The sequence below is a fragment of the Cricetulus griseus genome, chromosome 2, assembly GCF_003668045.3.
Source record: "Cricetulus griseus strain 17A/GY chromosome 2, alternate assembly CriGri-PICRH-1.0, whole genome shotgun sequence".
Classification (NCBI taxonomy): Eukaryota; Metazoa; Chordata; class Mammalia; order Rodentia; family Cricetidae; genus Cricetulus; species Cricetulus griseus.
Genome location: NC_048595.1, coordinates 382,915,717 through 382,943,106, shown reverse-complemented (window position 1 = coordinate 382,943,106; position 27,390 = coordinate 382,915,717). Strand labels below are relative to the sequence as shown.

Genomic DNA, 27,390 nt, shown 5'->3' with positions numbered 1-27,390 from the left:
AACCATCTCCCAGGACAGTGGCGTTTCTCCTTACCAAGAGCGAGCCCCACCAGGCGGTAAGGGAAGAAGCAAGAAGCCAGGAAGGCGGCCCACAAAGCGACATACAGTTTCTGTGTGATCTCGGGTTGCACCCACATGAACAAGCTGGAAGGAAGACGGAGGTCAGGTGGGGCGGTACACACCACCCTCACTGTGGGGATAGCCACTTACTTCTTGATCTTTTCTAGAATATCTGCCATCTTGCCAAAGAGATTCTGTGTGAAGAAGAAAATGCAGTGACCACAAGCCCGAGTACCTATCAGTCACACAGACACACCCAGAAGGCTCCAGGGAAATACACAGCCCACACCCCCAGAACCCTGTAGTCCTGGTCTGAGGTTGTCTGGTCTAAAGCTAAGGACACTGGAAGTAACAAGTGGCAGACTATGTTGAGCCCCAAGTTCTGGGGATGCTCAGCCCTGAATTCTAGGGGTATTGAGCTCTGGTGGTGAAAGGCTCCGTCCACATAAGGTCAGAGTCATCAGGAAGCCACGTTCCCCTGCCACCTCACCAGCGTGAGAATGATTGACTAGAACAGGCATGGAACCACAGGTTAACCTACAGCAGACATGTGAGGGTTCTTCCCTTCTGGGGTAATGGGCAAGCTCAGAGGTGGTACCTGTGCTTTCTGGGCAACGTCCAGCACCAGCTGGAACTTCTCAGACACGGTCAGATCTTCCTTTGCAGGTTCCTTCAGTCAAAGGGGAGAGAGAATTTTCCACTGGAATTTAACAGTTCAGAAAAATTACTGACAAAACAGCAGGAATGCTCCCAGCCCCAGGGGTCTGGAGGTTGCTGTGGTCCCCATACAGTTAGAGGACTGGATGCAAAGACATCTGCTGGGCTCAGGGTGGGCAGGCTGCAGGCAGGTCCCCACAGGAGGACAGACACAGTGGTGGTAGATCACAGCCCTCACTCACTCTCCCAGCTCACTCCAATGGTATGGCCTCTCAGAACTGCCCCCACTCACTCCTTGAAAGGCTGCAAGTTCACATGACTCTTTTTTTGTAGCAGTTCTCAACTTGTGGGTCATGACCCCTTTGGTGGTGCCAAATGACCTTTTCACAGGGGTCACATATCAGATATCTTGCATATCAGATATTTACAGTACGATTCATAACAGGTGAAAAAAAATCACAGTTATGAAGTAGCAATGGAAATAATTTTATGGTTGGGGGTCACCACAACAAAAGGAACTGTATTAAAGGGTTGCAGCATTAGGAAGGTTGAGAACCACTACTCTATTGCTTCAGTAGAATCTCCTAAGGGTCTTCCAGTCCCAGAGCTGCGCAAGACATGGGCTTGCCTCCTTAGAGACCACCCCATTCCCTAGGAACTCCACAGACTGTCAGGTATGGCCAGAGGCATTGTGGCCTCCCTCTGCCCCACAGGCCCAACAGTCCCTTTAGAGCAAACCTCTGTCAATAATCAGATTTGAGGGGCCATGTGGCCTCTGTCACAGCTACCCTCCTGTAGTATAAAAGTACTCATGGTCTTGTTAACAATCAAGCCAGGCAGGGGCCAGACAGAGGTTCAGGCACCTAGGACGGACAGAACTACTTGTGTGACATTCTGATCATCTCCCAACCCAGCAGGCTGTATGGGGGATACAGTAGCCCTTATTGCCCCCACATCAATTCCTGGTAGAAAACATCACCCAGGACAGATGAACAGGGCAATCTGCTTCTAAGCAGTGAAGCTTGACACAGCTGAGGGTCAGAGAGGGTAGCCTCCTGGAACTTAGAACTGGCATGGCTGGCCTCCTCTAAAAAACCCCTGCCAGGGAAGGAATGCTTATCTGGACTCCCTGTGATGTGGCCCCAGGTTGTGGGTCCTGACTAACTAAGACAGAAGGACAATTTGCCTCCAGGACTCACCACAGCTTCAGACACTTCTGGCACAATGCTCCATTGTATCCTCCAGCCCCTGAAAAACAGAAGCCACCAAAACCATGAAAACAGTGTCACCTCTGGGGGACAAAAATCAAGCCTCCAGTGAGTTACTGGCTAGAATAGGGGCTGTCTGCCCCTTCAAGGCTGGCCACATAGACCAGACTCCTAAAGCTTGGTTGCTCTCCTGAGACCTCACTGGGCATCCATGCTCGTTTCCCCTCTACTGGAGCATATGCAACAGCAGCCAAGCCATTGTGTGTAGCTGTAGCCACAGTGCTTGTTTGAGTTCATTGTGCCCTCTGACTGGTCAGTTAATAAAGTTTTATTAACATCAGCAATGCCTCTTAGTAGATTAATGGTGAGTAGGGGCTGGGGACTAATGGGGACTTTTTTTTTTTTTTTGGTTTTCGAGACAGGGTTTCTCTGTCGCTTTGGAGGCTGTCCTGGAACTTGTATACCAGGGTGGTCTCGAACTCACAGAGATCCGCCTGCTTCTGCCTCCCAAGTGCTGGGACTAAAGGCATGCGCCACCAACGCCTGGCCTACAAAAGTCATTTTCAAATGAATTCCTGTGGTAGGCACAGAAGGGGATGGAGTAGACTGGCAAATGGACTTGTAGTCTTTTGAGGGGGATGAGAGGAAATCTGAAGTCAAGGACTTTTCCACAAGCCAGGGCAAAAAGCTAAGGCTCATTCTAGGAGCAACCCAGGAGTGCAGGCAAGGGCTCACCCCAGATGTGGCTTCCCCAGCAAGGGGTGTTCAGTGAGGACACAGAATAATGGGGGGAAGGGCCTCAGACTTAGTGGAGTGATACACCCTTCATGCATGTGGGTGTGTGCTCCGCTTACACTGTGAATTCCAACTTTGCCTGCTCAGCATTTCCTTCTCACAACCAAGAACCATCAGGATGTTCATGGGGTGCAGAGCCCTGCAGCCTCACTCACCCACCCCAGGGTTGGGGAGAACTTCCTGTCAAGCACACGTACCTCAGGGAAGGAGGGAATTGGGGGGATACTGCAGTTCATCCACCCACTGCCTGCTCCCTAAAGTCTCCAGAGCCTCTCAGGGGACCACAAACAAACAACAGTACGCGGTGTATCTTGTGTTACAGCGGGATGGGAAGCAGGCACACAGTGAAGTCATGTGCAATATGGCCACACAACAGCCATGATCACCTACCTGGCGATGAGGTAATTGAGGGACAACCTCAAAATTGCTAGGAACAGGAACATGGGGATGGCCCAGCCATGCCATACAGCATTCATGTACACCTGAGGGTGAGAGGGCGGAAAGTGAGGGACATGGTTTGGCAGGCCAAATAGTGGTCTGGTACAAGATGTGTCCTGCCTGCTTCCTCCCTGCAATAAGGTGACCCTTCATCAGGGAGCCCAGTCCCAGCTCTCCAAATGTCCAGGAAGCTGAACAAGGACGTGTGGGATGTGGCAGTCAGGAAGGCTGCTTCCAGCTGAAGAGAGAGGTCTACTCAGGCAGGCAGTGGACAGGGAGGCTGCCCTGTGTGAGTAGGGATCAGAAGAGGGTGGAGGGGCCCCATGAAGATGTCTCTCCTGTCCCTAGTGTGGGTTCTGCCAGCTGATAAGGTGGCTCACCACTGCTAAGGACTGCAGGTGAGCTGCCATGGGGGTCCACATGGAGCCCGAGGCCCTGAGTGATATTCAGACAGGGCAGGCCAGAACAAAAGAGTGTGTTTCTTAGCATGGGGACCTAGGCAGGAAAACCTTTCAGAGCATTTGTGAGGGAGCAGGGGAAGCTTTAGCTGTGTGAGTACACAAAGGGCCTGTCTCCCTGCTGGGCAGTGAGTCCCTGGGAGGGAACTGGAGGGCCTGACCCAGAGTTAGGGTTATCTTAGGAACCTCCGAGGCTAAGACTAACTGGGAAGCCCTGCAGATGGGCCTCCTCAGAAGGAGGGCACTATCTGTGAATCCTTTGGAAGGTGTCCAGACTGGGGTCTCCTTCCAGCAGGTGGATGGGTGCAGCTTTCTGACACCATGCCTTGTCAGGGGCTTCCCTGGTCTTGCCACTGGAGTCCATGTGGCCAAGCCTCAGGTCACAACCAAACAGTGAGCCAAGAGGCCTTTTCTTGAGGACACTGCTATGAGGTACATATCATGCAGAGACAGCAGTCATTATGTCTCTAGGGGTCTGTGATCCAAGACTGCAACCACTACACACCTATATTGCTGATAGAGAAAGTGAGACTGAGTACACGCAGAGCCCAAGGGACAGTTTTGCCTGGGGGCTGCCCCCTGGGGGCCTCACAAGGAAGCCTGGTCCAGGTATCCTGCAGGCTCTACCTAGCCTGTGAGAATACTCACGGTGAAGGCGATGGCAGAGGTGTAGATGGAGTACCAGTCAGATAAGGCAGACAGGTTCTTCACAAAGTTAGTGACTGGCTTGGCACCACGCTCTGGGGACAGAACAGACAGCAATGGTCAGCACAGTGCTGAGCTGCCTCTTAACGCACAAGTGGGGTCACATGACTCCTCCTCCAGCTAGAAGTGAAACCAGCTCAGCTCAGCAATGGGAGACCCAACCCACGGAAGCCCACCCCCCCCACACACACTAGTGTCCTTCCTGACCAATTAACCTCGGTTCCCACAGGGAGATGCCACCTGCCCCTAGTACAGACCTAGAGTAGCAGGAGAAAGGAAAAGGAAAGGAATGATGCCATTTGCACTTTTGCACTCTGTGAGGCCCGAAGAGTATCACAGAACTGAGCCATACTTCACCCTAAATCAGCAGTTCTCAACCTGGGGGTCACAACCCCTTTGGGTGTCAAATGACCCTTTCACAGGGGTCGTCTAATTCGATTGGAAAACACAGATATTTACATTACGATTCATAACGGTGGCAAAATTACAGTGATAACGACAATAATTTTGTGGTGGTGGTGGGGGGTGGTCTTGAGGAACTGTATTATAGGGTCACAGAGTTAGGAAGGTTGAGAACTTTGAGAACCACTGCCTAAATGCTGAGCAGGCTCAGTTCTCCATCAGCCTCTGAATGTGGTATGTCTCAGGCACGAGTCCACTACAGGCTTTTATCACAGGGAGGGCAGGGGAGGAGCTGTCCTTAAATGTTGTTCTGGAGAGGTCTGTTCAGCTCCCCTCTCCCACACTAAGCCCGCAGTACTTACTCAATCGTCTCATGTTTTCAGTTAACCTGAAAGAGGGAGAGATAAGGTTCAGTGTGAAATTACCAGCACGCTCACGATGCCCTGCTGTGCAAGCAACCAAGGGGGATATCCAAGTGCCCAGGACCCTCAGGTGCCTGGAGACGCATGCACAGTAACACAGAGCACAATGTTGAGTGCCCCTGGTGCTCCTTCCTAAATTATAAAGGTGAGGGTGACACCACAATAGACCAGTCCTCCCACCTGTCACATCTACCTCAAGAGCACCTTGATGATCTGGCTCTCCAGAGCCCCCAGGGTCTATGAGAGCGTCTGGTAAGGGGAGCCACTGCATACTGACCAGATCCATGACCTATCAAGTGATCCACCCCCTATGGTGGACACTGGACACACGACTCTCACGTGACTTTTTTTCCCTTTGTTTTTTTTGTTTGTTTGTTTGTTTTTTGAGACAGGGTTTCTCTGTGTAGCCTTGGCTGTCCTAGAACTCACTCTGTAGACCAGGATGGCCTCAAACTCACAGAGATCCACCTGCTTCTTCTGCCCGAGTGCTGGGACTAAAGTTGTGCACCACCAGCACCCGGCTTCACGTGTCTTTTGTCACAAACTACAAGTCAGTCACTGTAGATATGATACGACTCTCTACTCTCCCACAGGGCCCTTTCAAGGAGGTGCCCCAGAAACATGGGCACAGGGGGCCTCTAGGAGCTTGTGGCAGCCACTCCAGCAGGATATCAATGCTGACCAGCCCACCAAAGCTTGGTGTAAGGCCCTGTCACTAGCACACAGCTCCTTGGGCTTGGTGAGGTGCCCCTACCTGCGGGCGCTGAGGGGCTCCTCTGTCTCCACTGTGTTCTCCTCTGGCTGGAAGCGGAAGTCCTCCACATACTCTCCAAATCTCTCATAGAACCACTTCTGTACACGGGCCGACAGCCCCTGGCTGCGACGGTCTGTGGAAAGGAGTAGAGATCAGAGAGGGGACTGCAGGTTCCACACAATCCCTTCTGAGACTGGACAAGGAATGTGGTCTCACAGAAAATGCCTATTTTGGTGGGGGGAGGGTTATAGGAAATGTTTAGAGTGAGGGTTTTACTATAGAGCAAGTTGTAAAGGGACCCAGCCAGAAAGGCCTTTGAAGGCTTAGCTCCCTGAAGATACTAGGTGCAAGCCAAAAACCACAGGTCAGGGCTAACCTAGCCATAGAGACCCTCAAAAGCATGATGTCTCCATCCTCACACCTGACCCCAGAAATCTCCAGATCTCAATTTTTCAGCAGCCTTAGGCTTTTGTCCAGGCCACGTCAGACCATGGTAGCAGCCTGTACCACCCTCCCTGTCTACCTCTGGTTTGTCTGGGAAGTGGCTAAGTGGGCTCACCACACGAGGTCTTGAGGACCAGCCAGTGTGTGCATTGAGGTACAGGGCCCAGAGATCTAGCTGTTGGTTGGGTGAGCTCACAGTGACTGGCTATGTCTCACTCACTTTCATTACAGACAGTTGAGACCACAGATGACAACCCAAGTGGGAGAATGCCAGGGAGAAAGCTGCCTGGCCTGAGCCTAGTGATGTCTCCCGACTGTACCCTAAGAAAACAAGATGTGGATACCAGGCATGGTGGCACACACCTTTAGTTCCAGCCCTTGAGAGACAGAGGCAAGCAGATCTATGTGAGTTTGAGACCAGCCTGGTCTACAAATTGAGTTCCAGGACAACCAGGGCTACACAGACACTGTCTCAAAAAATTTAATTAATTAATTAAACAGAAGAAAACAAGATGTGGAATTGCCTGCATGGGACGCTGCCCCACCATAATTTAAGAGAATGGAAATGGCAGGCACATGGTCACCAGACACCTGTGGTGCCATAAGTAGGTACAGATATCATGTGTCAATTAAAACTGTAAGAAAACACAACAGGTGTGTTGTGGGCCCAGGGTGAGTGGACAACAGTCAACATAAGCATGAGGTCACTCGGCCTGGACAGAAGTAGAAGGACACAGGCCAGAAGGACTGAAGGCAGAGGCTACTGAGGCAGGGGGATCCTTTAGGCTTGTCTGGCTCTATTATACTCCATCAAGGTTTTCAGGTAGATCTAGGTGGGCAGGCAAGCTTGTCTGGAAGCCAAAGGCAGTCTAAAGGTCAGGCAAAAGACTGGCCAGCCTGTGCTTCAACTGGACTATTTATGGACACTGGACTCATAGTAGGTTCACTCATTGAGAAATACTCTTCCTTTAGTTTTTTTTTTTTTTCCTTCTTCTTCAACTATTTAAAGACATAAAAAGTGATTTAAACATGTAAATCCATGCTGGGCGTGGTGCTGCACATCTATAATTGTAGCACTCGGGAGGCTAACGCAAGAAGATCAGCCTGGGCTACATAGAAAGACCTTGTCTCATGAAATAAAAAAATGTAAAATAGAAAAAAACAGACAGGGTCCGTGATCTGTGGACCCCAGATACAGGGAACATGGCCACCCGCCTGAAGGGGGCAGTCTTCACCCAGTCCTGAAGCCAACCCACCCATAGCAGAGCCTGAGGCCCCTCCTTGACTTCCATAACCAGGGTGGAGGATGTTTTCTCCCATACTCCTCAGGAAGTTCCTAGGAAGGGAAAGGCCTGAAGTGCTTCATCCGGACAGGTGTACACCTGAGGTTCAGGGATGGGCTGAGGCATGCACACACCGGATGGCTAGCGTCCTTCATTTATCTTGGGTGTGGTAAAGCCAGGGTGTGGTCCCTCTCCCTTGCCACATCCTCCCTGTCTTGGAGAGTGACCAAGGGCCACAGTGTAGATAGAGAAGGCACAGCTCTACACAGCACACCACACCTGGAGACCATGGAAATCAAGATTAGATTTGGGAGGCTGGAGAGATGGCTGTGGTTAAGAGTACCAGCTAATCTTCCAGAGGACCCAGGTTCAATTCCCAGCACCTGCATAGCAGCTCACGATTGTTCCAAGAGATCCAATGCCTTCTTCTAGCCTCCCTGGGCACCAGGCACTCATGCAGTACACAGACATACATGCAGACAAATCGCTCATACGCATAAAATAAAAATATTTCTTTTTTTTTAATAGGAAAATAAAAAAACCAACTATGCCTGACCTTGACAAGGGGACAAGGGGTCCCCAGCTCTGTGATGGACCAAGGAGCTGGGGGTCTTCTGACCCCACGCTTCTCAATCCTTACTATCACCAAGCAGTAAGGGTCTCTTCTTGTACTGCTCCTGACTCAGTAACCAAGATTCACAAGCTAAGAACTCTGCATCTAAGCCTGGGAACGGGCCAGAGATACTCCAGATGGCCCAAGGAGGCCATGTCCCAGGGGATGCAACTGCCAAACCTGCACTGGGGCTGGCTGCCAGTGGGGGCAGTGAGGCCGGATCTGGGAGAACCTTAGGAGACGCCTCTTCTTTTGGGCCTCTTCCTGATGTGGGCAGCCCAAAGCCAATGACCTAAGCCATGGTTTATGCCAGGCTTACTGGCACAGGGAGGAAGAGCCTTGTGGACGGTGAGCATGCAGAAGAGATACTGTCTGTGAGGATGTAGCCAGTGCCCACAAGAACTGCAGAGAGAATGGAGTTCCTGGCTCCTCTGATGGACAACTTTAGAAGGTCAAGCATGTTGCAAGATGTGGCCACTAAGGCAGGAAGCAAGGGGAGGAGAAAAGGCTTGCTCCCTACCTGGGAGACTAGGGCATTCCTTGCCATGACCTGCCACAGTCTACTCAATCCCCACGTAGGATAACCGGTCACAGGGAACAAGTCATCAAGTCACTGTAGTGAAATCAGTGTGCCTTTTGGTGCCTCTCAGGAGGTCAGGCCACACTAGACAACACGTCACATTTGTGTAAGGGAATGAGATCACCTTTGGAGCGCCTTGAGCATGTGTGATGACTCACAAGCTCACAGGGAGAGACGCTAACCCCGTTTTCATGGCAGGAGATTCCCACATAGGAGAGGCCTGGCTGGGGAGAGAACCATCCCTTCCCAGGGGCCTACCTGTGCCGGTGCCATTGCTGGCATGGCTCTGTCCCTTTGGCGGCTGCTGAGGCTGTGTGGGCTGCTCCTCCGACCTTAAACATGAAGAAGGCAAAGCTTAGGAGTGCAAACGCCTGCAGCAGCATGACATGGAATTGAACTTCAGTGACAGGTGGGGTCTGCAGGCCCCTGAAGCCTCCGTGAAGGCTGGAGTGCTGATTAGGACAGAACCCAGTAAGTGCATAGGTGCTTCATTCATGGGCAAGCAGTGTTTCATAAGCAAGAAGTTCACCTTTCCTATTAATTTTAACACAGTTGCTTATTTCATCCTTAAGCTCAGGGACAAAAATAGCTTACTAACAAGAATACCACACACCTCTTTATCCAGCACCACATGAAGCCACAGCTGGATGATACATACTCAAACATCCCTGAGCTGCGTTCCAGTTAGACCATGCCAAACATCTCCCTGGCTTCCTGCCCCCAGCTCAGCACAAGATCATCATAGTCTTTACTATGGCTCTGCCTTCACCTGGACTCTTATCTGGCTACCTGTCTGATTCTGATTGTCACATACATTCAACGGCACACTCTGGAACTATACCCCAGCAGCAGCCTCGGTCACACCCTTTGGGTGGCATCTCTATCCCATTTCTCTAACCAGCTATGCCCTCCTCTGGAGTTTCAGGACATCTGTCATCTTACCCTGCACTGGCTTGGGCCGCAAGCACACAGTAGTTGTTCCTGCAGGCAATAGTTCCTAGGCTCTATACTGCAGCTCCTGCTGCAGCTTCAGGGTGCAATGTGAGTACACATGTGTGTATCTGGGGTATGTGGGCTATATATGTACATGTGTTGTGTGGTATATGGATGTGTGCACCGCATGTCCCTTATACAGCCCTTCTCCACCCCCACCCTCAAAGCTCACTAACATGATCAGGAATGATCATGTTAGTTACCTGGAAATGTCCCTCTCTCCAACCCCTCCACTTTCAGGCTTCCAGGAGGTTCCCAAACCCTTCCCCATCCTCAGCATGAAGCAGGGAAGGGGCCTCTTGGTTCTCCTAGGACCTTCAATTCCTACTTCCTGGGTCACAACCTGGATGTCCCTTTCTCATCCACATCTGAGTAGTACACAGAACTGACTCAGGGCCCTACAAGCTCACCCAGCAAGGAAGAAAGGTGAGAGAGGAGGGCTAGATCCTTAGAGTGGGGCCGGGGTTAGGGGATAGATAGTGGGCAAGAGACGTTGAGGCTGCTGGGGCAGTAGCAGGGACAGGGTCAGCCTGAGTGCTCCTGCTAGGACCACCAGGGGGTAGCCTGGCCTTCATGGGAAGCTGGGGAGGCAGCATAGAAAAAGGTATCCTATGTATAACGGAAAACCATTTAACTTGTAAATCTCTAAGGTCAGAGTTCAACCCAGGAGAATTCTAGCTGAGGCCTGATGTGGGGAGCACTGGTCTTGCAGCAGGCACTAAAAAGCAAGGCAGACTCTCCTCCTCAAATAGAAACCCCCCCCCCATGGTGAGCCCTTCCCTGGAAAACTCTACACAGGCCACAGTGATCTGGGCTGGGGGTCAGGGTGGCCTGACTAACAGCTGCCACAAAGCACATGAACTGTCACCAGGAATATCAAGGATAGAGAACAGGCAGCTTCACTTCCCAAGACCTGGGCTTCTTAGAGCTGCCACTGTGGACTAAGCCTGGGAGGAGGTGGATTTGACCACACCAGAGCCTGGCACTGAGCTGTGAGCACTATGACCAGCGTGGCTCAAACTCAGGGGGCAAAATCCCAGCAACACTTAGTCCCCATGGACAAGGATGGTCCAGTTGGGGTATTCCAGAGGCAGCAGTGTGTGCCCAAAACTGCTAAGAGTCATTCACTATGGCCTACCAGAGACAGGGGTTGACTGAGAGGACAGTGGGTAGATGCCAAGTTGGGAAAGCTGGGGTCCTGGGCCCCCAGCCTTATCTTCCAGGTGGCATTATGGCTGTTGTGCAGAGGACCCAGAACCTAAAGTTTGGTCTTGTCGCCTGTGTGAAGCTCTGCACTGATACACCTCCTGACAGAGGCAACCGAAGCAGAGGCCACACCATGAGGGTGGTCGGGGGAATGAATGAGTAAGGGGGCTGCAGGTGTTCAGGGGCGTATCCAAGGAGAAGCCATTGTCTGTAAACATCACTTCCAGAAGCTGAGGTGGCAACGTCACCCACTGAGTAAGCCTGTGAGGATGAGGGTGTGAGCTGGATGAGCAACACTACAGAGGCTGTACACAATGAAGGTGCTGGGGGAGGGGGAGTCCCATCAGGCCAGCAGTACAACTCACCTTGCTCCCCTTCAGGGACCAAGAACAAGATTTCTAAGGTGGCCTAGTCCCCACCTCTCCTAGTCCATGATCATATCAAGGATCCAAGCTGAGGGTCCAGGAAACCCTGCCCACTGAGGAGGGGGTGAATGATGTGGTTTAAATTGTGGCTTCTCTTTCAAGGGTTCATGAAGCTCAATTCTTGATATGATGGTGGAGTTTGGGGAACCTTTCAAAGATTGAGCCTGGTAGAAAGTTCTCAGGTCCTAGAAGCAGTCCTGGGAAGAAATTAATGCAGTTCTCTGATACCCTGAACTAAGGTCACCAAAGGGTCATTAAATGTGATTGATCCTGTCTGGCCTCTAGCAGGATGTAATCTCTCTCCTATACACTCTCCCACCATGCACCATGAGTCCCCACCAGGGCTGAACCAATGCTGGTACCGTGTTCTTCAAACTCTGTAACTATGAGCCAACTACACCACTCCTTTTATAAGTACCGTTATTACAGTAATAAGAAAAGATGAATGTGGCTGTCACCTGGCCTTCAGCACCTCTTGTATTTTCTGTTCCAGTTCAATCCGGCGCTGCCGCTCCCGATCGAGCTCCTGTCGCAGCATCTCTGAGTTGGTCTCTTCCCGAAGCTTCCGGAGCTCCTCCTCTATGGAGAGAAGAGCCAGGTGATGAGCACTTAGGCCCACTGTCCCCTCTGACAGCACTGCCCAACTCACGAACAGCAGAGAATAGCGGATGGGTTTGTGCTCTGTATGGGGCTGGAGCACTTGAACTTTGTCAAATTTGCAGAATGCTCAGTTGGCAAGTGTCCCATTCTGCTGTCTGTGGGGGTTAGCAGTTCTCTAACCCCTCCTCTGGGGTACACACCCTGTGTGTTGGGGGGCTCTAAACTGGGATTCTAAACACAACTGGGGACAAGACAGGGCAAAGCATGGGTAAGGACTTTTACTATGCTCAATAATGGTACAAAGGAGAACTACAAGCCATTTAGCCAAGTCACCAACATACAGGACACCCTGGGGCATACACCACAAGTGACTGGGTCAACATGACTGTGACAGAAAGGCTAAAAACTCCAGGAGGTACCAGCATCAGAAAAGAGACAAGCTAGCTTCAAGCCACGTCACTGCAGAGGAGCCTGGAGGTAGTAAGAGGTATGGGAAGGGGGTGGGGTACCCCTGGAAAGACCCTCATGAAGGTCAGATCAGAGTCAAGCCCTGTATGAAACTAAGGAGCCAGACTGCAGATGGCTAGGGGAGGGGTGTTAGGCAGGAAAACTGGCAGCTTGGAGGGTAGAGGAAGCCAGGAGCTGAGGAGGGTAGTGGCCTCAAACTGCAGAGATCAAAACATAAGGTCAAAGTCACTGCAGAATTGCCCTTTGTTCTGAGCACATGAGAACTCATTCACGTCACAGACTCACAACTGTGCGAGGTCTGACCCCCTCCACTTTTTCCAAACTGGCATGAAAAAAAGGGGTCCTAGTTAGCACTTCTTTATCTCTCTTCTCACTCAGCTTAATGCAGCCAGGATTCTGGTAGTGAAGGGCCATCACCCTCAACACACTACTTTTTATGTGCTCAGTTCCCCCATGGTTCACACAGACATGGTTGAGCCAGGAGGGAGTCTTGAGCGACAGCCTTCGGCACTGCTCTGGGCAGTCTTGAATCCTAGAAAAAAGGTAGACAGGAACAGAAACAGCCCTCTAGGTGCGTGAGGGTAGGGCTCAGGAAGAGAGGGACAGAGGTCTCTCATCCAGCTGACCCTTCCCCACAGGGCAAAGATACAGTGCAGGATGGAATCAGGAGCAGAGTCCTAAGGTGTATTCACTAGGCACCCTTGGCATTCCATGACCATTCACACGTGTAGGGAGACATTTACACACTGTCCCTTGACTTTGACCACGCAGGATATGACCTTAGGGAAGGGAGGCTATGACACTCCTTATGGTTCTGGGTGAGGTTTGCCAGAGACCACATAGGTCCCTGGAGAAGAGCACGGCGAACATGCCCACCCCCTCAAGAATATGCCTGTCTCCATGCTCTTAATCACATGTCTATTTCTATATTCATTCACGGGCTTCTCTGACTCCACTCCACCATCCTAGGAGGTTCCAGAGGGAGGACTCTACTCTCACTGTCTTCAGCCGCAGGGCCCAGGCCAGCTCAAGACATCAAGGGCACAGTAAAAGGATGATAGGTGGGGACAGCTCAGTGAAAATTTAGCAACATAAACAGGTGATTTGATTACAGGGATCCATACTCTGGACTGGCCAGGCCCTAGAAGAGGACAGTGATGGTACATGAGGGTTGATGTGAATTCCACAAGGGCCAAGGCCCTGATCACTCAAAAGGCCTATGTTCACAGCACTGCCAAGGCCCTAGACATCAAGCATGCTGACTCTGGTCATGTTGGGATTCCTGAGAACACTGACCCAGGGGGAATGAGGGTGCTAAGAGTCTTGTCCATGATACTTTTTGCCCAAAGAGGTAGCAGAAGGCCCTGGGCTTTTAGGGTCCTCATCCATGAGTCCTAGACCTCACAGGGCATCCCACTCATCCCATTGCTAATCCGAGCTATGAGGTAAAGCTACCTCAATCCCCCCGCCCCCTTGTCTCTTGGTACAGCTGTGAGGGCCCAGCTATACACAGCTTCAGTGGTAGATACTGAGTTCCTATGCCTTAGCCTCTGTCAAAGTTCCCGGGACACTAATTGGGGAGAATATGCTGCCCAGAGCAGATGTCTGGGTGGGACCTGGAAAGCAGCCTCAGGCATATGAATAGACCCCTAGGGTAAGCCTAGATGCTAGCCCTTACCTGGCCTGAACCCCTAGCAGGCAGAGACTTGCCTATAATTGAGGGGAGACCATGTTGGCCTAGAGGGTCATGGAGATAGATGAAAGTTAAGAGAGCCTGGGCCTCTTTACAACATAGAGATTGTATGATGATTTGAGATGGACAGGCAAGGAAATTCCCCCCACAAGACACAATGCTCAGCAGTCTGGCTCCTCCTGCAGCCTGGGATAGATACAGCAGGAGCTCTATGGGGGCTCACTGAATAAGCAGGTGGATAGACCAACCATCTGCTAGCCTCCACTAAGATGGACCAGTGAGCTTTCTCCCAAAGGTAGAAATCTACTCAGCTCAGGCAACTCGGGGCAGGCAATCAGGCATGCACTCAAGGCAACTGTGCATGGCCAGGTGTGGAAATAAATCTTAAAAAATGGGGGTAGGGATGCTGGGGAGATGCTTACTGCTCTTGCACAGGACACAGGTTCTGTTCCCAGAATCCACATCAGGGAGCCCAAAACCACCTGTAATTCTAACTCCCAGGAATATAATGCCCTCTGGCCTCTGGGCACCAGCACTCATGTGGTATACATAAACTCACACAGGCACACACACACACTGTCCTAGTTAGGGTTTCTATTGCTATGATGAAGCACTATAGTCAAAAGCAAGTTGGGGAGTAAAGGGTTTATATGGCTTACACTTCCACATCATAGTCCATCACTGATGGAAGGCAGGACAGGAACTCCAACAGGGCAAGAACCTGGAGGCAGGAGCTGATACAGAGGCCATGGAGGGGTGTTGCTTAGTGGCTTGCTCCTCATGGCTTGCTCAGCCTGCTTTCTTATAGAGCCTAGGACCAAAAGGCCAGGGATGGCCCCACCCACAATGGGCTGGGTCCTCCCTCATTAATAACTAATTAAGAAATGCCCTACAGGAGATATTATGGAGGGATTTTCTTAACTGAGGTTCCATCCTCTAAGATGATTTTAGCTTGTGTCAAGTTGATGTAAAACTATCCATCATATGTACATATAAAAATAATAAATGAATCTTAAAAAAAACAATTAAGAGAACCAGATGGGTGAGCAGACTTGGCCTGGAGCATCCCTACCCCCCATCTCTGTTTCTATACAGATGATGCTCCCAGCACGGGATAAACAGAGCTGGGAAGCCTTACATCATTGCTGGGGTGTAGGGGACTGAGGGAGGGGGGGAGGAGGGCTGAGCTGGGGGTCTGATACTTTCCTGCCAGATCACCTGATCCCCCACTACCCCATGGCTTCTTGGATTCCAGCCCATGTGAAGATCAAAGCAATTCTCTCTCTACACTGTATGCTGCTCAGCCAGGAACAGGAAATTGGGCTTTCCTTAATTGGCCTCCCCTGAATGTCTGCATCTTCCTGGTGTCACTAAATCATGAAGGCTCATCACCATATTCCACTCATGGCAGATGATTAGCATTGCTGAGACAGATGTGAGCACTTTCCAAGACCCCCTTCCCAAGGTGGGGGGGTGCATAGAACATTTTTGCTGGTGTGGAAGGGCATGTGTGCAGCCCCTTTAAGGAAGCTGAGGACCTCTTAGTGTATCCCTGACAAATGCCTCTAGCCCCCCAGGATCCCCAAGGGCAGGAAGCTCAGCCTGCAATATTACAACTGCTTCTTCAACGCTGCGCCTCTGGAACCCAGCTCTCCATATCACCTGCCCTCCCCAGCCATTAGAGGCTCAGCTGCAGGGGCAGGTCCACTGCAGCCCTTGCCAATTTAGCAAGTCAGCCTGTCTGTTGCCAGCAGAGCTCGGGAGGCTTTGCACTTTCTCCTGGTGGTGCAGAGAGCTAAGCATGTAGAACCAGCTGGATTTCTGAGCCTTTCTTTCCATGAACTCAGCTAATGATTCCCTGCAAAGCCCTCTCTCTGCAACTTAAATGATGAGGCCCAGTGTCTGGGTAATGTGGGCCAGCTTCCACCCCACGGTGACACATTTAGGTCAGATGCAGCACTGGCCGGGCCAGCGTTCCACAGAACAAAAGCAATATAAACCCAGTCATCAGTTTCTCCTGCTCCTAAAGAAGGAACAGGGGAAAGGCTGAATGCCTGCCAAGCAGAAAGAGCTGAGCTGGCTGCCTGTAAAGCCATCTTCACCCAGTTGCCCCATGGAATGGAGTCTCTTAGGACCATGAGGGCCATGGCAGCCAGTTTCCATCCTCAGGCCTTGGAATTCTGATTGTGGCCTGTTAGCAGTCCCAACTTTCTTTGGATGCCCAGCAATGAAAGCCTGTCACTGCCATGACTCCCGGGTTTCCCTCAGCCTCTAATATAACCCCCACTGTTCAGAGGCTGACTATGCTAGACCCACCCATGACACACCATGGAGATATGTGCCCCCTGACTCCTTAGTCAGGGGGTGAAGGTCTCCCACAGAGTAAGGGATGGGATGATATCTAAGCATGTGTTTCCTGTGGCTGCTAATATTCACATTGTGACTCAGTACAATAGTAACTATCTTACAGTTTTAAAGGTCAAGAGATCAAACAGGTGTCCTGGGCTAGAACAGAAGTGTCAATGGCCCAGTTCATCTGGAGGCTGGTGGAAAGATTGGGCATATTCCATCCTTCCCATCTTCCAGAGGAACATGCTTTGTTTGGCGGGTGATTACCAAAGAGCAGTGACTTCACGCTGACCCAACCCCATCCTTCCCGACCCTCAGCTTCCAACTGGTGACTGCTCTATACCCATAGATAATCTTGGATCTTCTCACCTCAGGCTGACAACTCAGTCACATGCCATGTCACATGCATAGGTTCCAGGGATTAGGAATTGAATACTCTTGGGGAATCAAGGTTCTAGCTACCATGTCCTCCCCTAAGATAACAATACAAGGCAAAGGAGTCCCCAGTAGACAGAGGCCCACAGAGGTCTTTCCAGCCTTACAGAATTCTGAACAATATAAAACAAGAAGCCTCCTTCAGTGGGCATAATGGCTTTCCTGAGTGTGGGGACTCCCCCCAACTGGAAGGGTCCTCCCACCTTACTCTCTTATCATCTCCAATTATGTCCCCAAACACAGAAGCAGGACTCCCCAGCACCCCACCAAGGCAATCCAGGCAATGAATGTTTACACAGACTTTCTCAAAACCCAGTAATGAAAGGAATCAATGAACAGGACACCACCAGCAGCAATGGCAACGGAAGTGCCATTCTATAATATGTTCACATAACTCTGAGCTGTAAAACAGGAAGACACCTGCTCTCCTGTGTCCCCTGTCTGAGGACAGAGATGCATGCAAACTTGGGGGCCAGTGGCTGTGGCTGACTGTCCTGTCCCCCAATTCCCACAGAGGGCTCTTAAAGGCTCAGTGGAGCAAGGAAGTCATATAGGGCCTGTGCCTAAGTCACAAGTGAGGATTTAGGCAAAAGCTATAGCCTGGCACATGAGAACACAGAGTCAACGCTAAGGGGCTGTGAGACTGCTTGTCACATGCCACCAATGGTATGGCACAGCTCTAGCCCAGGGTCCAGCTTTTCTGACAGGGCCCAGTATTGGCCGTAATTGACTCCAGGCACTTCCTTCTTAGGGTCCCGGAATGGCCCAGGTTACACAGATGGCCATGGAGCCTGCAGAAGACCACGAGAGTGAGAACACCTACTGAAGATGAGTTAGGCTCCCAAATTTCTAAGACCCGAGGGTGTACCTCAAAAGAAGAGTTTAGTGTCACAATTTAGAAGTCCCCATTCTAGGCTTTTACTCACACAACACCCATGCAAGCAAAACAGCAACCCAATTACCAGGAAGACAAGCAAGATGACTCAGGTACACAGGGAACCAGGACAGTCCCTGAGGGACAAGGTCCACCCCCAATTCCCACCCACATAAGAGCTGTTGAGGCAGCAAAATGCATGTGAAAACAGAGAAAGCCAGGGGACTTTTTCTGTGTCTAGGTACACCCTTCTACCTACATGGATCTAAAAATGCCAGGTCACCTGTGATAGTAACCTTCAGGGACTCTAAGAAGGAAGAGACATTCTGATCCTCCTACCCAACCCTATTTGGAGACTGCCAGTCATTTCCAAAGCAAAGAGGCAAAAGGAACTCAATAGTGTGAGCATCTGAAGCCAGAGGGACCTGGTATAGTACAGCATGCCTCGCAGAGCACATGTGATAAAAGCTATGGGAGCTGGCACAGTTGGGCCACCTGTCCACCAATTTGGTCGAGGCTTCAGCCTCCCCAGGGTCTGGAAGGCAAAGGGCAGGTGATTCAGGGATTCTTGACCCCAAGAAACCTATACTTTCCCTCTCAGTACACTGATTCAAAAGGGCATAGAGGAGATACTCAATTCAGCCCCTGGTCACAGCCTGCCCAGGCTGCGCAGCCTCCATGGCTCCTGGCCCACAGGGAAGGAAAACAACTTCAAAGCTATTTTTAAACCTGCAAAAGCAGATCTCTCAAGCAGGAGTCCCTTTGGCACAAGATTCAACAGGCCCAGCCCCAGCCAGAGGTTAAAAAAAAAAAAATCAAATGATAAGCCTTAAATAAAATCCATCTCCACCCAGCTGGAGCACACACACTAAAGCCACCCAGAGGGAAAGAGGAAGCTGTCTTTGGCCAGGCTGGGCTGCACACCTGGGCACCTGGACAGATTTCTCCCAGCCCAATTCCCTTGCCAGTTATCCCGAAGGACCTTTCTAAAAGATAATGCCTTATCCTCCCCCAATGGACCTGGTACAAGTCACCTCCTGAGCTCAGAGCATACCTTCACTGTCTGCCCCAGAGAAGCAGCAGCTGTGTGACACTCTCTCTACTGGCCACTCCACTAGGAGGGTGTCTTGCTGTGTGTGTCCACCACAGCCTGCATGCTTACTTATCACCGTGTTATTCATTGCTCTGCACAGAGGTGGCATTTACTGCATGATGAACTGTCAACACCAAGCTTAATGTCCCTTCAATCAAGCAGTGCACAGCCAAGTTCTGGGTGCTTCACATTCTAACATGACGGGTTGCTGCTTGAGCTTGGTGTGTTACTGAATGGAGGAAGTCAGTTATAGGACTAGGGTGGTCCCCTAGGCTTTTTTTTTCCCTCTAGATACACAAAAATAATAAAATAAAATAAGAAAGAAAAAAAGAAAAAGAAATGGGATTCCAGGAAGAAGTACTGCTCAGAATGGCTGGCTTCCAGACCAGTCAGTATAAAATAAGGGGATTGAGGTGGCATGTTGCCTCTGATGCTCAAGAGCTAGACTCAGAGGCCCTGGCTAGCACTGAGAGAAGTGAATATTCAATCATGTCTGCCAGAAGGTCTGGATGAAGAAGGGCAAGGGCTGGAGAGCTGGCTCAATGGCTAAGGGCACTGGCTGCTCTTCCAGAGGTCCCGGATTTAAGTCCCAGCAAACACAAGGTGGTTCACAGCCATCTGTAACTCCAGTTTTGGGGATCCAATGCCCTCTTCTGGCCTCCATGGGCTCCAGGCATGCATGTGGTACACAAGTATACATGTAGGCAGAAACCCATCTACACAATTTCTCTAGGTGTCTGTTCCATCCATTCCACATCCTGTGAATACGTCTATACAACCATGCACCAGCAGCCAAACTTGATGAGAGCATCAAGCTCACTGCTAGACACCAGATTTCTACTTAGTACAGGAGGGCAGTCAGGAATATCCTGTCACCAGCAAGATGAGATGAGCCCCGGAGGCTCTGAATGAGTACATACGCTAGGGAGCAAAGACAGTAAAGTGAAACTGTGCCTGTGACTAAACACGGCTGGAGACTGGTTTAGGGAGATGCTGGTAAGGCCCCAAAGGATGTGCAGAAAGGCATGCCTGGGGGTGGGGCAGGGCCTCCATCCATCTATCCATTCATGCCATTACCCACCCTTCCAACCACGTGCTCACCACTGGTTGATACAGCCAGTGATCTGCTGAGTCATCCACCCATCCACCCAGATGTGTACTGAGCACCTTGCAGCTGCCAGGATCTGGGACCATACAGATGAGGCAGCAGCTGTCTTCTCTCCTTCCCAATAGAGTCCAGTTGGTGCGTGTCAATCTAGACAGGTTATTGTGCTGTCCCCCACATGCCACTGGACAGTGTCTCTGCCAGATGAGGCTTGTCATGGGGGATCACTGGGAGCAGCAGAGAGGGCAGAAGGCTGCTAGCCCAAGTGACTTCTTTTCCCACTGCAAACATAGGACCTCAGTCATGCCATCCAGAAGCAGGGACGGGATGATATCCTCTCATAGCCCTTGGAGCTGACACTGTGCTCACGGGACAGGATGGGAGTCAACAGAGAGGTCACTGAGATGGACAGTGATTGGAACACTCCCATGAAAATTAGCTGTCATTGCCCACAGCACCCTGTCAGACCTGGGGCATGGAGCTCTCAGCATGACACAACAGATGAGCATGTACAGCCTATTACTTCCCCATCTCATCCCAATATTGCAGGAGCCCTGGCCCTGGGAGCAGCACCAGGGTGTTTTGAGTTTTTCCTCTGAAATATGACTAGAGGCAGAGACCAGGGGTTTGGTGAGTGGGCTCAGCCTCTGTGCACAAAGACCTTCTGTCCTGGGCAATGAGAAGTCTTAGGCCAAGTATCTCAACTGCAACGAAGTCTTCAGAGTATATTTTCCTGGGCAACAGAAATGATCCAGAAAAGCAAAGTTATTGGGGTCCTGGTACTGGGTACAGATCCTAGAGCCTCACATATGTTAGGAAAGCACTAAGCCAGGTCCCCAGACATAGAAATATGAATATATGGGCCTAATGGGTCAGAGCTTTACTTTTTCTTAGGGGCCAATTTCATCTTTTTTCCTTGACATAATGTCTATAGGACCTGTGTCTAGCTCACCTCAGTCTTCTGTCCCTATTTTGTCTCTGACTTCTTCCCACTAGCTTCACTCCGCTCCACTCTAGGGACAGAAGCAGACCCACCCAAGCTCTGTCCCCAATAACCAAGAAAGGCCTGAACCCCTCTCCCCTCCAAAATTCAACTCCATGCCAAGTTGTTCTGGGGCTGTGTGCACACTCTACACCATTGGCAAATCCCATTTCTCAGAGCCTGCATGTAGCAAGTGATCAATAAACACTCAGTTAATAGAAACCTTTGAAGGGAATGCATTTGTGTCCAACAAGTGATAATCCAGTGAAATGCATCTCAGGCTTGCTGGAAATGGACACCATTCAGTCACTTAGATCTTTAACAAGCTTAGGCCCCTGCCTTGGGCTATAGCTAAGGTACATTTCAATTGTACCTTCTTTATAGCATGTCATTTCCTCCTGGGAACATCTGTACCCTTCAATATTTAATCACTGAAGAAACCTATAGTGCGCTTGGGCTATTTCTCTCTTTGGTGATGAAAGACAGTCTGTTGTCAGAGAAAAAGGACAGCCAAGCGTTGAACCAGGATTTGAACATTAATCACTTAGGCTCTTAAGGATAGAGCCAAGGCCCTAAACAGCTCATGCTGAGCTGCTAGTGAAAGGAGGAAATAAGAGCTGGACACTTAGGTCTCAAGGCCAGCCTGAAGCTCTCTCCACCTTACACATGGTATTTCCCCTACAGACCAAGAGGAACAGGAATGAACGGTCCAGCACATGTTGTACAGGCTGAGTGACAGCCAAAACCTATTTGTGTGTCTCAAGACTCTATAACACTGTATTACCCTGGGAACTGTGATGGAAGCCATGTTGGGATGAGGAACAGGGTCCTCTATGTAAACTCTACCTCTGCCAGGCTTTTCTGTGATTTCTTCAGTCACTCAGCACCCACTACACTCAAGGCATCAAGCCTGGGGTATAAAAATAGGTTTCCACCCCATCCACAAGGTGCAGATGGCTCGGGAAGAGCTGTGTCTTACTAACACCCAGTATAGAAGGCTGGGATGGTATAATCAGTCACCAACAGACAACTAGGAAATTAGCCACACCTAGACTGGGGACACAGACAGAAAACAGACCAGGGACTATCTCTGGTACCAGCACAGAACACCAGTGTGCACAAAGTCTGAACGTGTTAACATTTATCAACGGGAGAAGGTATAACCAAACACAAAAATCAGGAGAAGGAATTAGTAAATTAGAAGAAAATTGGGAGTCCATAGAGGACTTGAGGGGGACCCAAGTTCTCTGAATATAACTTGATAGTGCAGCCAAATAAGCCACTCTGTATTATCTGCTTTTGAGATGGGGGTCTCACTGTGTTGCTAGGGCTGGCACTGGATTCCAGGGCTCAGGTGACCTCCTGGCTCAGCCTCCCTAGTGGCTTATGCTACTGTAAACAGTGTTTTTTGAGTGGGTGTTTCCCTCCTCTCCCAGTACTGCAGAAGGGACCTAGGGCCTCCCCTGAGCATGTTTGGCAAGCCTTCTGGCCCTGAGCTACACTCCCCAGTGCAATGATTTTTAGATAGCTACAAAAATTTAATCTGACAAGGAACTTTTGGCATTGCAGAATGAGATGAGATGATATCTCATACCTCCTGACCAGCACTGAGGACATACCATCATGTCTGTGACATTCAGGACAAAAACCACATGACCTGAGTCTCTATTAAGCAATAGAAAACATCTAAACCCAAGCCCATTCTATGGGCAACTGACCTGCATGCCTCAAAAAATGCCTGGTTCAGGAAACAAAGATGAAGCAAAGGAGCCTCGAGAGGCTGCTTGTGACCAGCACTTTCCTTTGCTATAAAGAACATTAATAAGACAATAGTGAGGTTGCAATAAGGTCTCACACAGATAATGGCATAGCAACATTATTTCCTGGTTTTGATTGCTGCACACTGCAGCTAGATAAGAGAATAGTCAGTCATGCTATAACGGAGCATGGCAGAGTGTTCGGAACTTAGAAGCACTGCGCCTGAAACAGACCATCATGCAGCTCAGAAAAACAAAACACATAAATAGATGGACAGATGGATGAATGGATGGGTGGGTAGGTGGATGGGAGATGGATGGGTGGGTGGGTGGGCAAGAGCTGGATGTGTGACTGGGTGAGAGATGGAGAGACGTGTAGGTGGGACGATTAACAGGGACGTAGGAGATGGATGGATGTGTAGATAAATGGATGGAGAGGTGGAGGGAGATGGATGGATGTGTGGGTGGAGAGATGGGGACACAGAAGAAAGATAGATGGATATGTGGGTGGACGGACAGACAGATCAGAGGTGGATGGACATGTGGATGAGAGATAAAGAAATGGGTGGATGCACACACGTATATATAAACGTATAGACAGTTCGATGATGGGAAGGGGGGCTTGATGGACAAATAAGGGTGGCAAAATGTTGCCCTTTGAGGAATAACTACATGAAAAGCATGTAGAAATTCTTTTTTTTCTTTTAATTTAAATTAGAAACAAGCTTCTTTTACATGTCAACCTCAGTTCCCTCTCCCTCCCCTCCTCCCCTGCCTCCCACCGACCCCCCATCCCAACCTCCTTCTGCTCCCCAGGGAGGGTAAGGCCTTCCATGGGGGGGGGAATCTTCAAAGTCTGTCATATCTTTTGGGCCTAGACCCTCCCCAGCTTGTGGAAATTCTTTGTGCTATTTTTGCCACTTTCTTTTAAGTCTGAAATAAAGTCAAAATAAATTCAAGCAAAACAAAGGCAATTTCCATAAACATCAGGAGTAGGAGGAACAAATGAAGCTGACCCTGCTCTGCTTGAGGGCAGGACCATGAAGGGGAGGGACCTTGCAAGTGGCATTCCAATGAAGAAAGTGATATTTCTGCAGTGAGATGTCCTCTTGGGGGAAAACCAGAATAATCTGACACGGACTGGCTCAGTGGTCCCGAGGTTGGCAGTGGCCTTGGCATTTTGTTTTCTTTTTGAGGCAGGCTCTCACTGTGTAGCTTTGGCTGGCCTCTAACTCACAGCCATTTAATCTGCTTCCTAAGAGCTAGCATTAACGGTTTGCACCACCACACTTGGGTATTTGTAGATTTGGGTGTTTGTTTTGACAGGGTTTAGCTCTATATCCTAGGATGGCCTCCAATTCTACAATCCTCCTGCCTATGCCTCCCGTGTGCTCCTAAGTGTGTGTGTACCACCCTGCCCAGCTAGTCCTGAGACCTGCATATATCACTGTGAGATGAAACAACTGTAAGGCTGGTGCTGCCTGCCTCTGAGAACCCGACTGTCATTAGGAGTTGATGACACAGTAAAGACCCATTGAGGTCCAAAAGACACCCAAGAGTCCTGGATGTCTGCTCCTACAGAGTTACCTGTCTGAACTCATACTGACCAAGCCCTGGTCACTGTAATGGTCAAGGCATGAGGACTGCCAGCTATAGTGACCACCCTGTAACCCTTGGTTGTCCTCCAAAGATTAGTTCCACTGAAAAGAACCAGAACTACCTCGAAAGATGGCTAATTCCAGCACTGGGATAGGAAGTGCTTGTGAGAGGCTTGAACAACTTGTCTCACTGTGAGCAGGCTAAGAAGCCAAGGGCTGAGGCATCTACAGCCAGAGGCAGGACTTTGAGCACATACACAGGTCATAACCCCATGATCACACTTTGTTCCTGATGACACAGTTCTAAAACACAGCAGACATAGGAAATCCATAGGACACTATTCACAGAGCCAAGGCTGGGGAGTTCCAGCCTTGGTAAGTTAGCCACATAGGGTGAAGGCAGTAATAGAGAGAGAAGGCACCGAACGACTGAGGAGACACACCAGCCATTCCCACCCACGGATCCTGATGAGTATCAATTCAGAGTTGTCAAAAAACCATGAGCCTATCGGGGAAATCCAAGCTCCAGCCGGTCTCTGATGCAATCAAAGAAAATCTGTCTGTTGTTCTACTTGCCATCTTGGTCTCTCAGCTTTTGTCATTAAAACATATTGAGCTATCTACTAAAATATTTACAGATGAAGCGATAGAGCGCTGGCTGAGCTTCACCCAACACACCCAGGGAGGGAGGGGTGAAAGCCAGCCTGGCTTAGAATCCGCTTCTGCAGAAGCAGGTGTGAGAGTCAACAGGCGCCTCCGACACACACATACTGCTCTGTTTCTGTGTATATTCAAAATCTTCCATAATAGAAAAGCTGCCCAGAGCTGCCCCCACACTGTCAGGGTAAATGCCACACCACACCTTAACAGTTAGCAAGAGTAGACGGGACAGCAACTTGGGCAACACTGAGAAAAGAACTGTGGGAACGATCCTAGGATGCCAACAACGCTGTTCTACAGTGGGATGGCCAAGCACACACTTCAGACATTTGTCCTCATGGTCCGTCACCCTTAGAGTCCCCCACTTCCTCATCCCCATGGGCTCTGGCTGGTTCCACACTATGCCTTCAAACTGTTCCACAGTAGGGTGAGGCTCAGGCAGCCCTACATCCTGTCTCTGGCTTGGACTTGCTCCATCACAGTGACCAGCTCTGGGCAAGCAGGACTGATGCTCTCTTCCTGTACTTGCTTCTCAATAGCCTCAGCTCCTGCAGAGTATCAGCTGTGAGAACACTGTCACGCATCAGGGCTACAAGCATGGCCTCCAGAGCTAACCAGACTGGCTTAAGTCCTTACTACTCCCGCCACATAGTAGGATGACTTAGTCATCTGTGCCTCAGTTTACCCACCTGTAAGAACAGGAGGACATGTAATAGAAAAACCAAACATAAGATGCTATTGGGTTGTGACTCCAAAAACTCTTGTTCTGCAAAAACCACCTCCTCCTTACTCCAAAGGTCAAAATCTGGCCAGCAGGAGCTATGAGGGGAAGGCCGGCTGATAACTGGGTCCCAAGAAGCTACCACAGCCCCAGTACGTAACAGAACTGTGAGGGGAAGGCCAGAAGGCAACTAGGTCCCAAGTTGCTCCTGAAGTCCCAGTAGGTAACAGAACAACTTTTTTCAGATTCCTCTGAGAAGCTCTGAAAATTCTGTGCTCAAGTCACTGAAATCAACTGATTTTTCATGGATAGGTCACTCCTTCCCCAGACTCCAGCTGCCCCCTCATCCTATCTGCAAAGCACAGGCTGGCTTTTGTGAGGCAACAGGCACATGTTCAGAGGGAAAGTTTCATGTATGGGGACATCCAAGTCCATGTCTATCCTGGTCCAAGTCTATCCCTCCACACACCTATGTTCATACATGCCTGTCCCCACCCACACCTGTGCTTACACACACCTGTCCCATGTCCATACCATAGCAACCCCGGCTTGACCCACTCGCAGTTGTGGCCCATCCCCCCATAAGTACTTTCTTGTACTCACGAAGAAAGTGCTTTTCCAGTAAGGCGATTTCCAGATGACCCTTGATCTCATTCAGCCGATCGAACTCTGTCCTGCTAAAGTCCTGGACGCCTGCTGCCATGATGAGGGTCCCTGGACCAGCCTGGAAGGGAAACACTAAGAGTTCAGAGGGCCATGCTAAAGCAGCCTTGCCTGACCCAGTTGTTCAGCGGTGGGGGGCAGAGCCTTGGGATGGAAACTGCAACCTCCTTTAGTGCAGACGGATCACAAGGAAAAGTATATTACGGTCAATATAATGGCTCTAGGGCTTCCAAGAGCATCTTCCTGAGCATATGGGACAAGGAAACAAGGGTTCTACAACTGTGTACCGGCACACCCACTTACCTCAGTATCTCAGACAGTGTGTATCTCCTCAGATCCGACATAAGTCTTAAGAAATAACACAAAAATCAAAACCCTATGTGAGGTCTGGGGGACACTGCTCAGTGGTTAAGGCACTTGCCACAAAATGAAAATCGGGGTTTGGAGCCCCAGAACCGACATAAATGCCAGGTAGGCATGGTAGCCTATTTGTAATTCCAGCCTCAGAAGGCAGAGAGGGAAACTCCAGAGCAGATGGGTTAGCAAGATTCACTATCATTGAGCTCTGGGTTTGATTGAGAGACCCTGCCTCAGTGAATAAAGCAGAAGAGCAAAGGAGGATGACCTCCAAACATGCACACATGTGCACATGCACTCACACACATACACCTACACATGCAAACACACACACACCACACATAACCACTCAAAAATGGAAAGGGGGGTTTAAAAAAACACTAAAGTGTTAAACTTCATTTCTGTTGTTTTGTTTTGGAGATGGTCTTATAATACAGTCCAGACTTGTCTCAGATTCATGATCCTCCTGCCTCAACCTCCTGAGTGTGTATCATCACGCACAGCTGGCACCAAGCCTCTTGATGATAGCAATATTGACTGTATGGTACTACAGAGGGAAAAGACACGGCACTGTCCTGGTCGGGATGCCTGG

General features: G+C 50.1%; 1 protein-coding gene across 3 annotated transcripts in view; it reads right to left on the bottom strand.

The window, feature by feature from the left end:
• Positions 1-27,390, bottom strand: part of Gramd4 (GRAM domain containing 4) — a 75,610-nt gene that overhangs the window by 7,266 nt on the left and 40,954 nt on the right. For all 3 annotated transcript variants that reach the window (XM_027396198.2, XM_027396199.2, XM_027396201.2), the window contains exons 3-13: positions 26,382-26,502; positions 11,902-12,022; positions 9,078-9,151; positions 5,900-6,032; positions 5,086-5,111; positions 4,265-4,356; positions 3,111-3,202; positions 1,917-1,965; positions 659-730; positions 211-254; positions 35-144 (exon numbers count right to left, since the gene is read on the bottom strand). In XM_027396198.2, the coding sequence (XP_027251999.1) occupies positions 35-144; positions 211-254; positions 659-730; positions 1,917-1,965; positions 3,111-3,202; positions 4,265-4,356; positions 5,086-5,111; positions 5,900-6,032; positions 9,078-9,151; positions 11,902-12,022; positions 26,382-26,502 (934 nt within the window). The remainder of the gene's footprint in view (positions 1-34; positions 145-210; positions 255-658; positions 731-1,916; positions 1,966-3,110; positions 3,203-4,264; positions 4,357-5,085; positions 5,112-5,899; positions 6,033-9,077; positions 9,152-11,901; positions 12,023-26,381; positions 26,503-27,390) is intronic.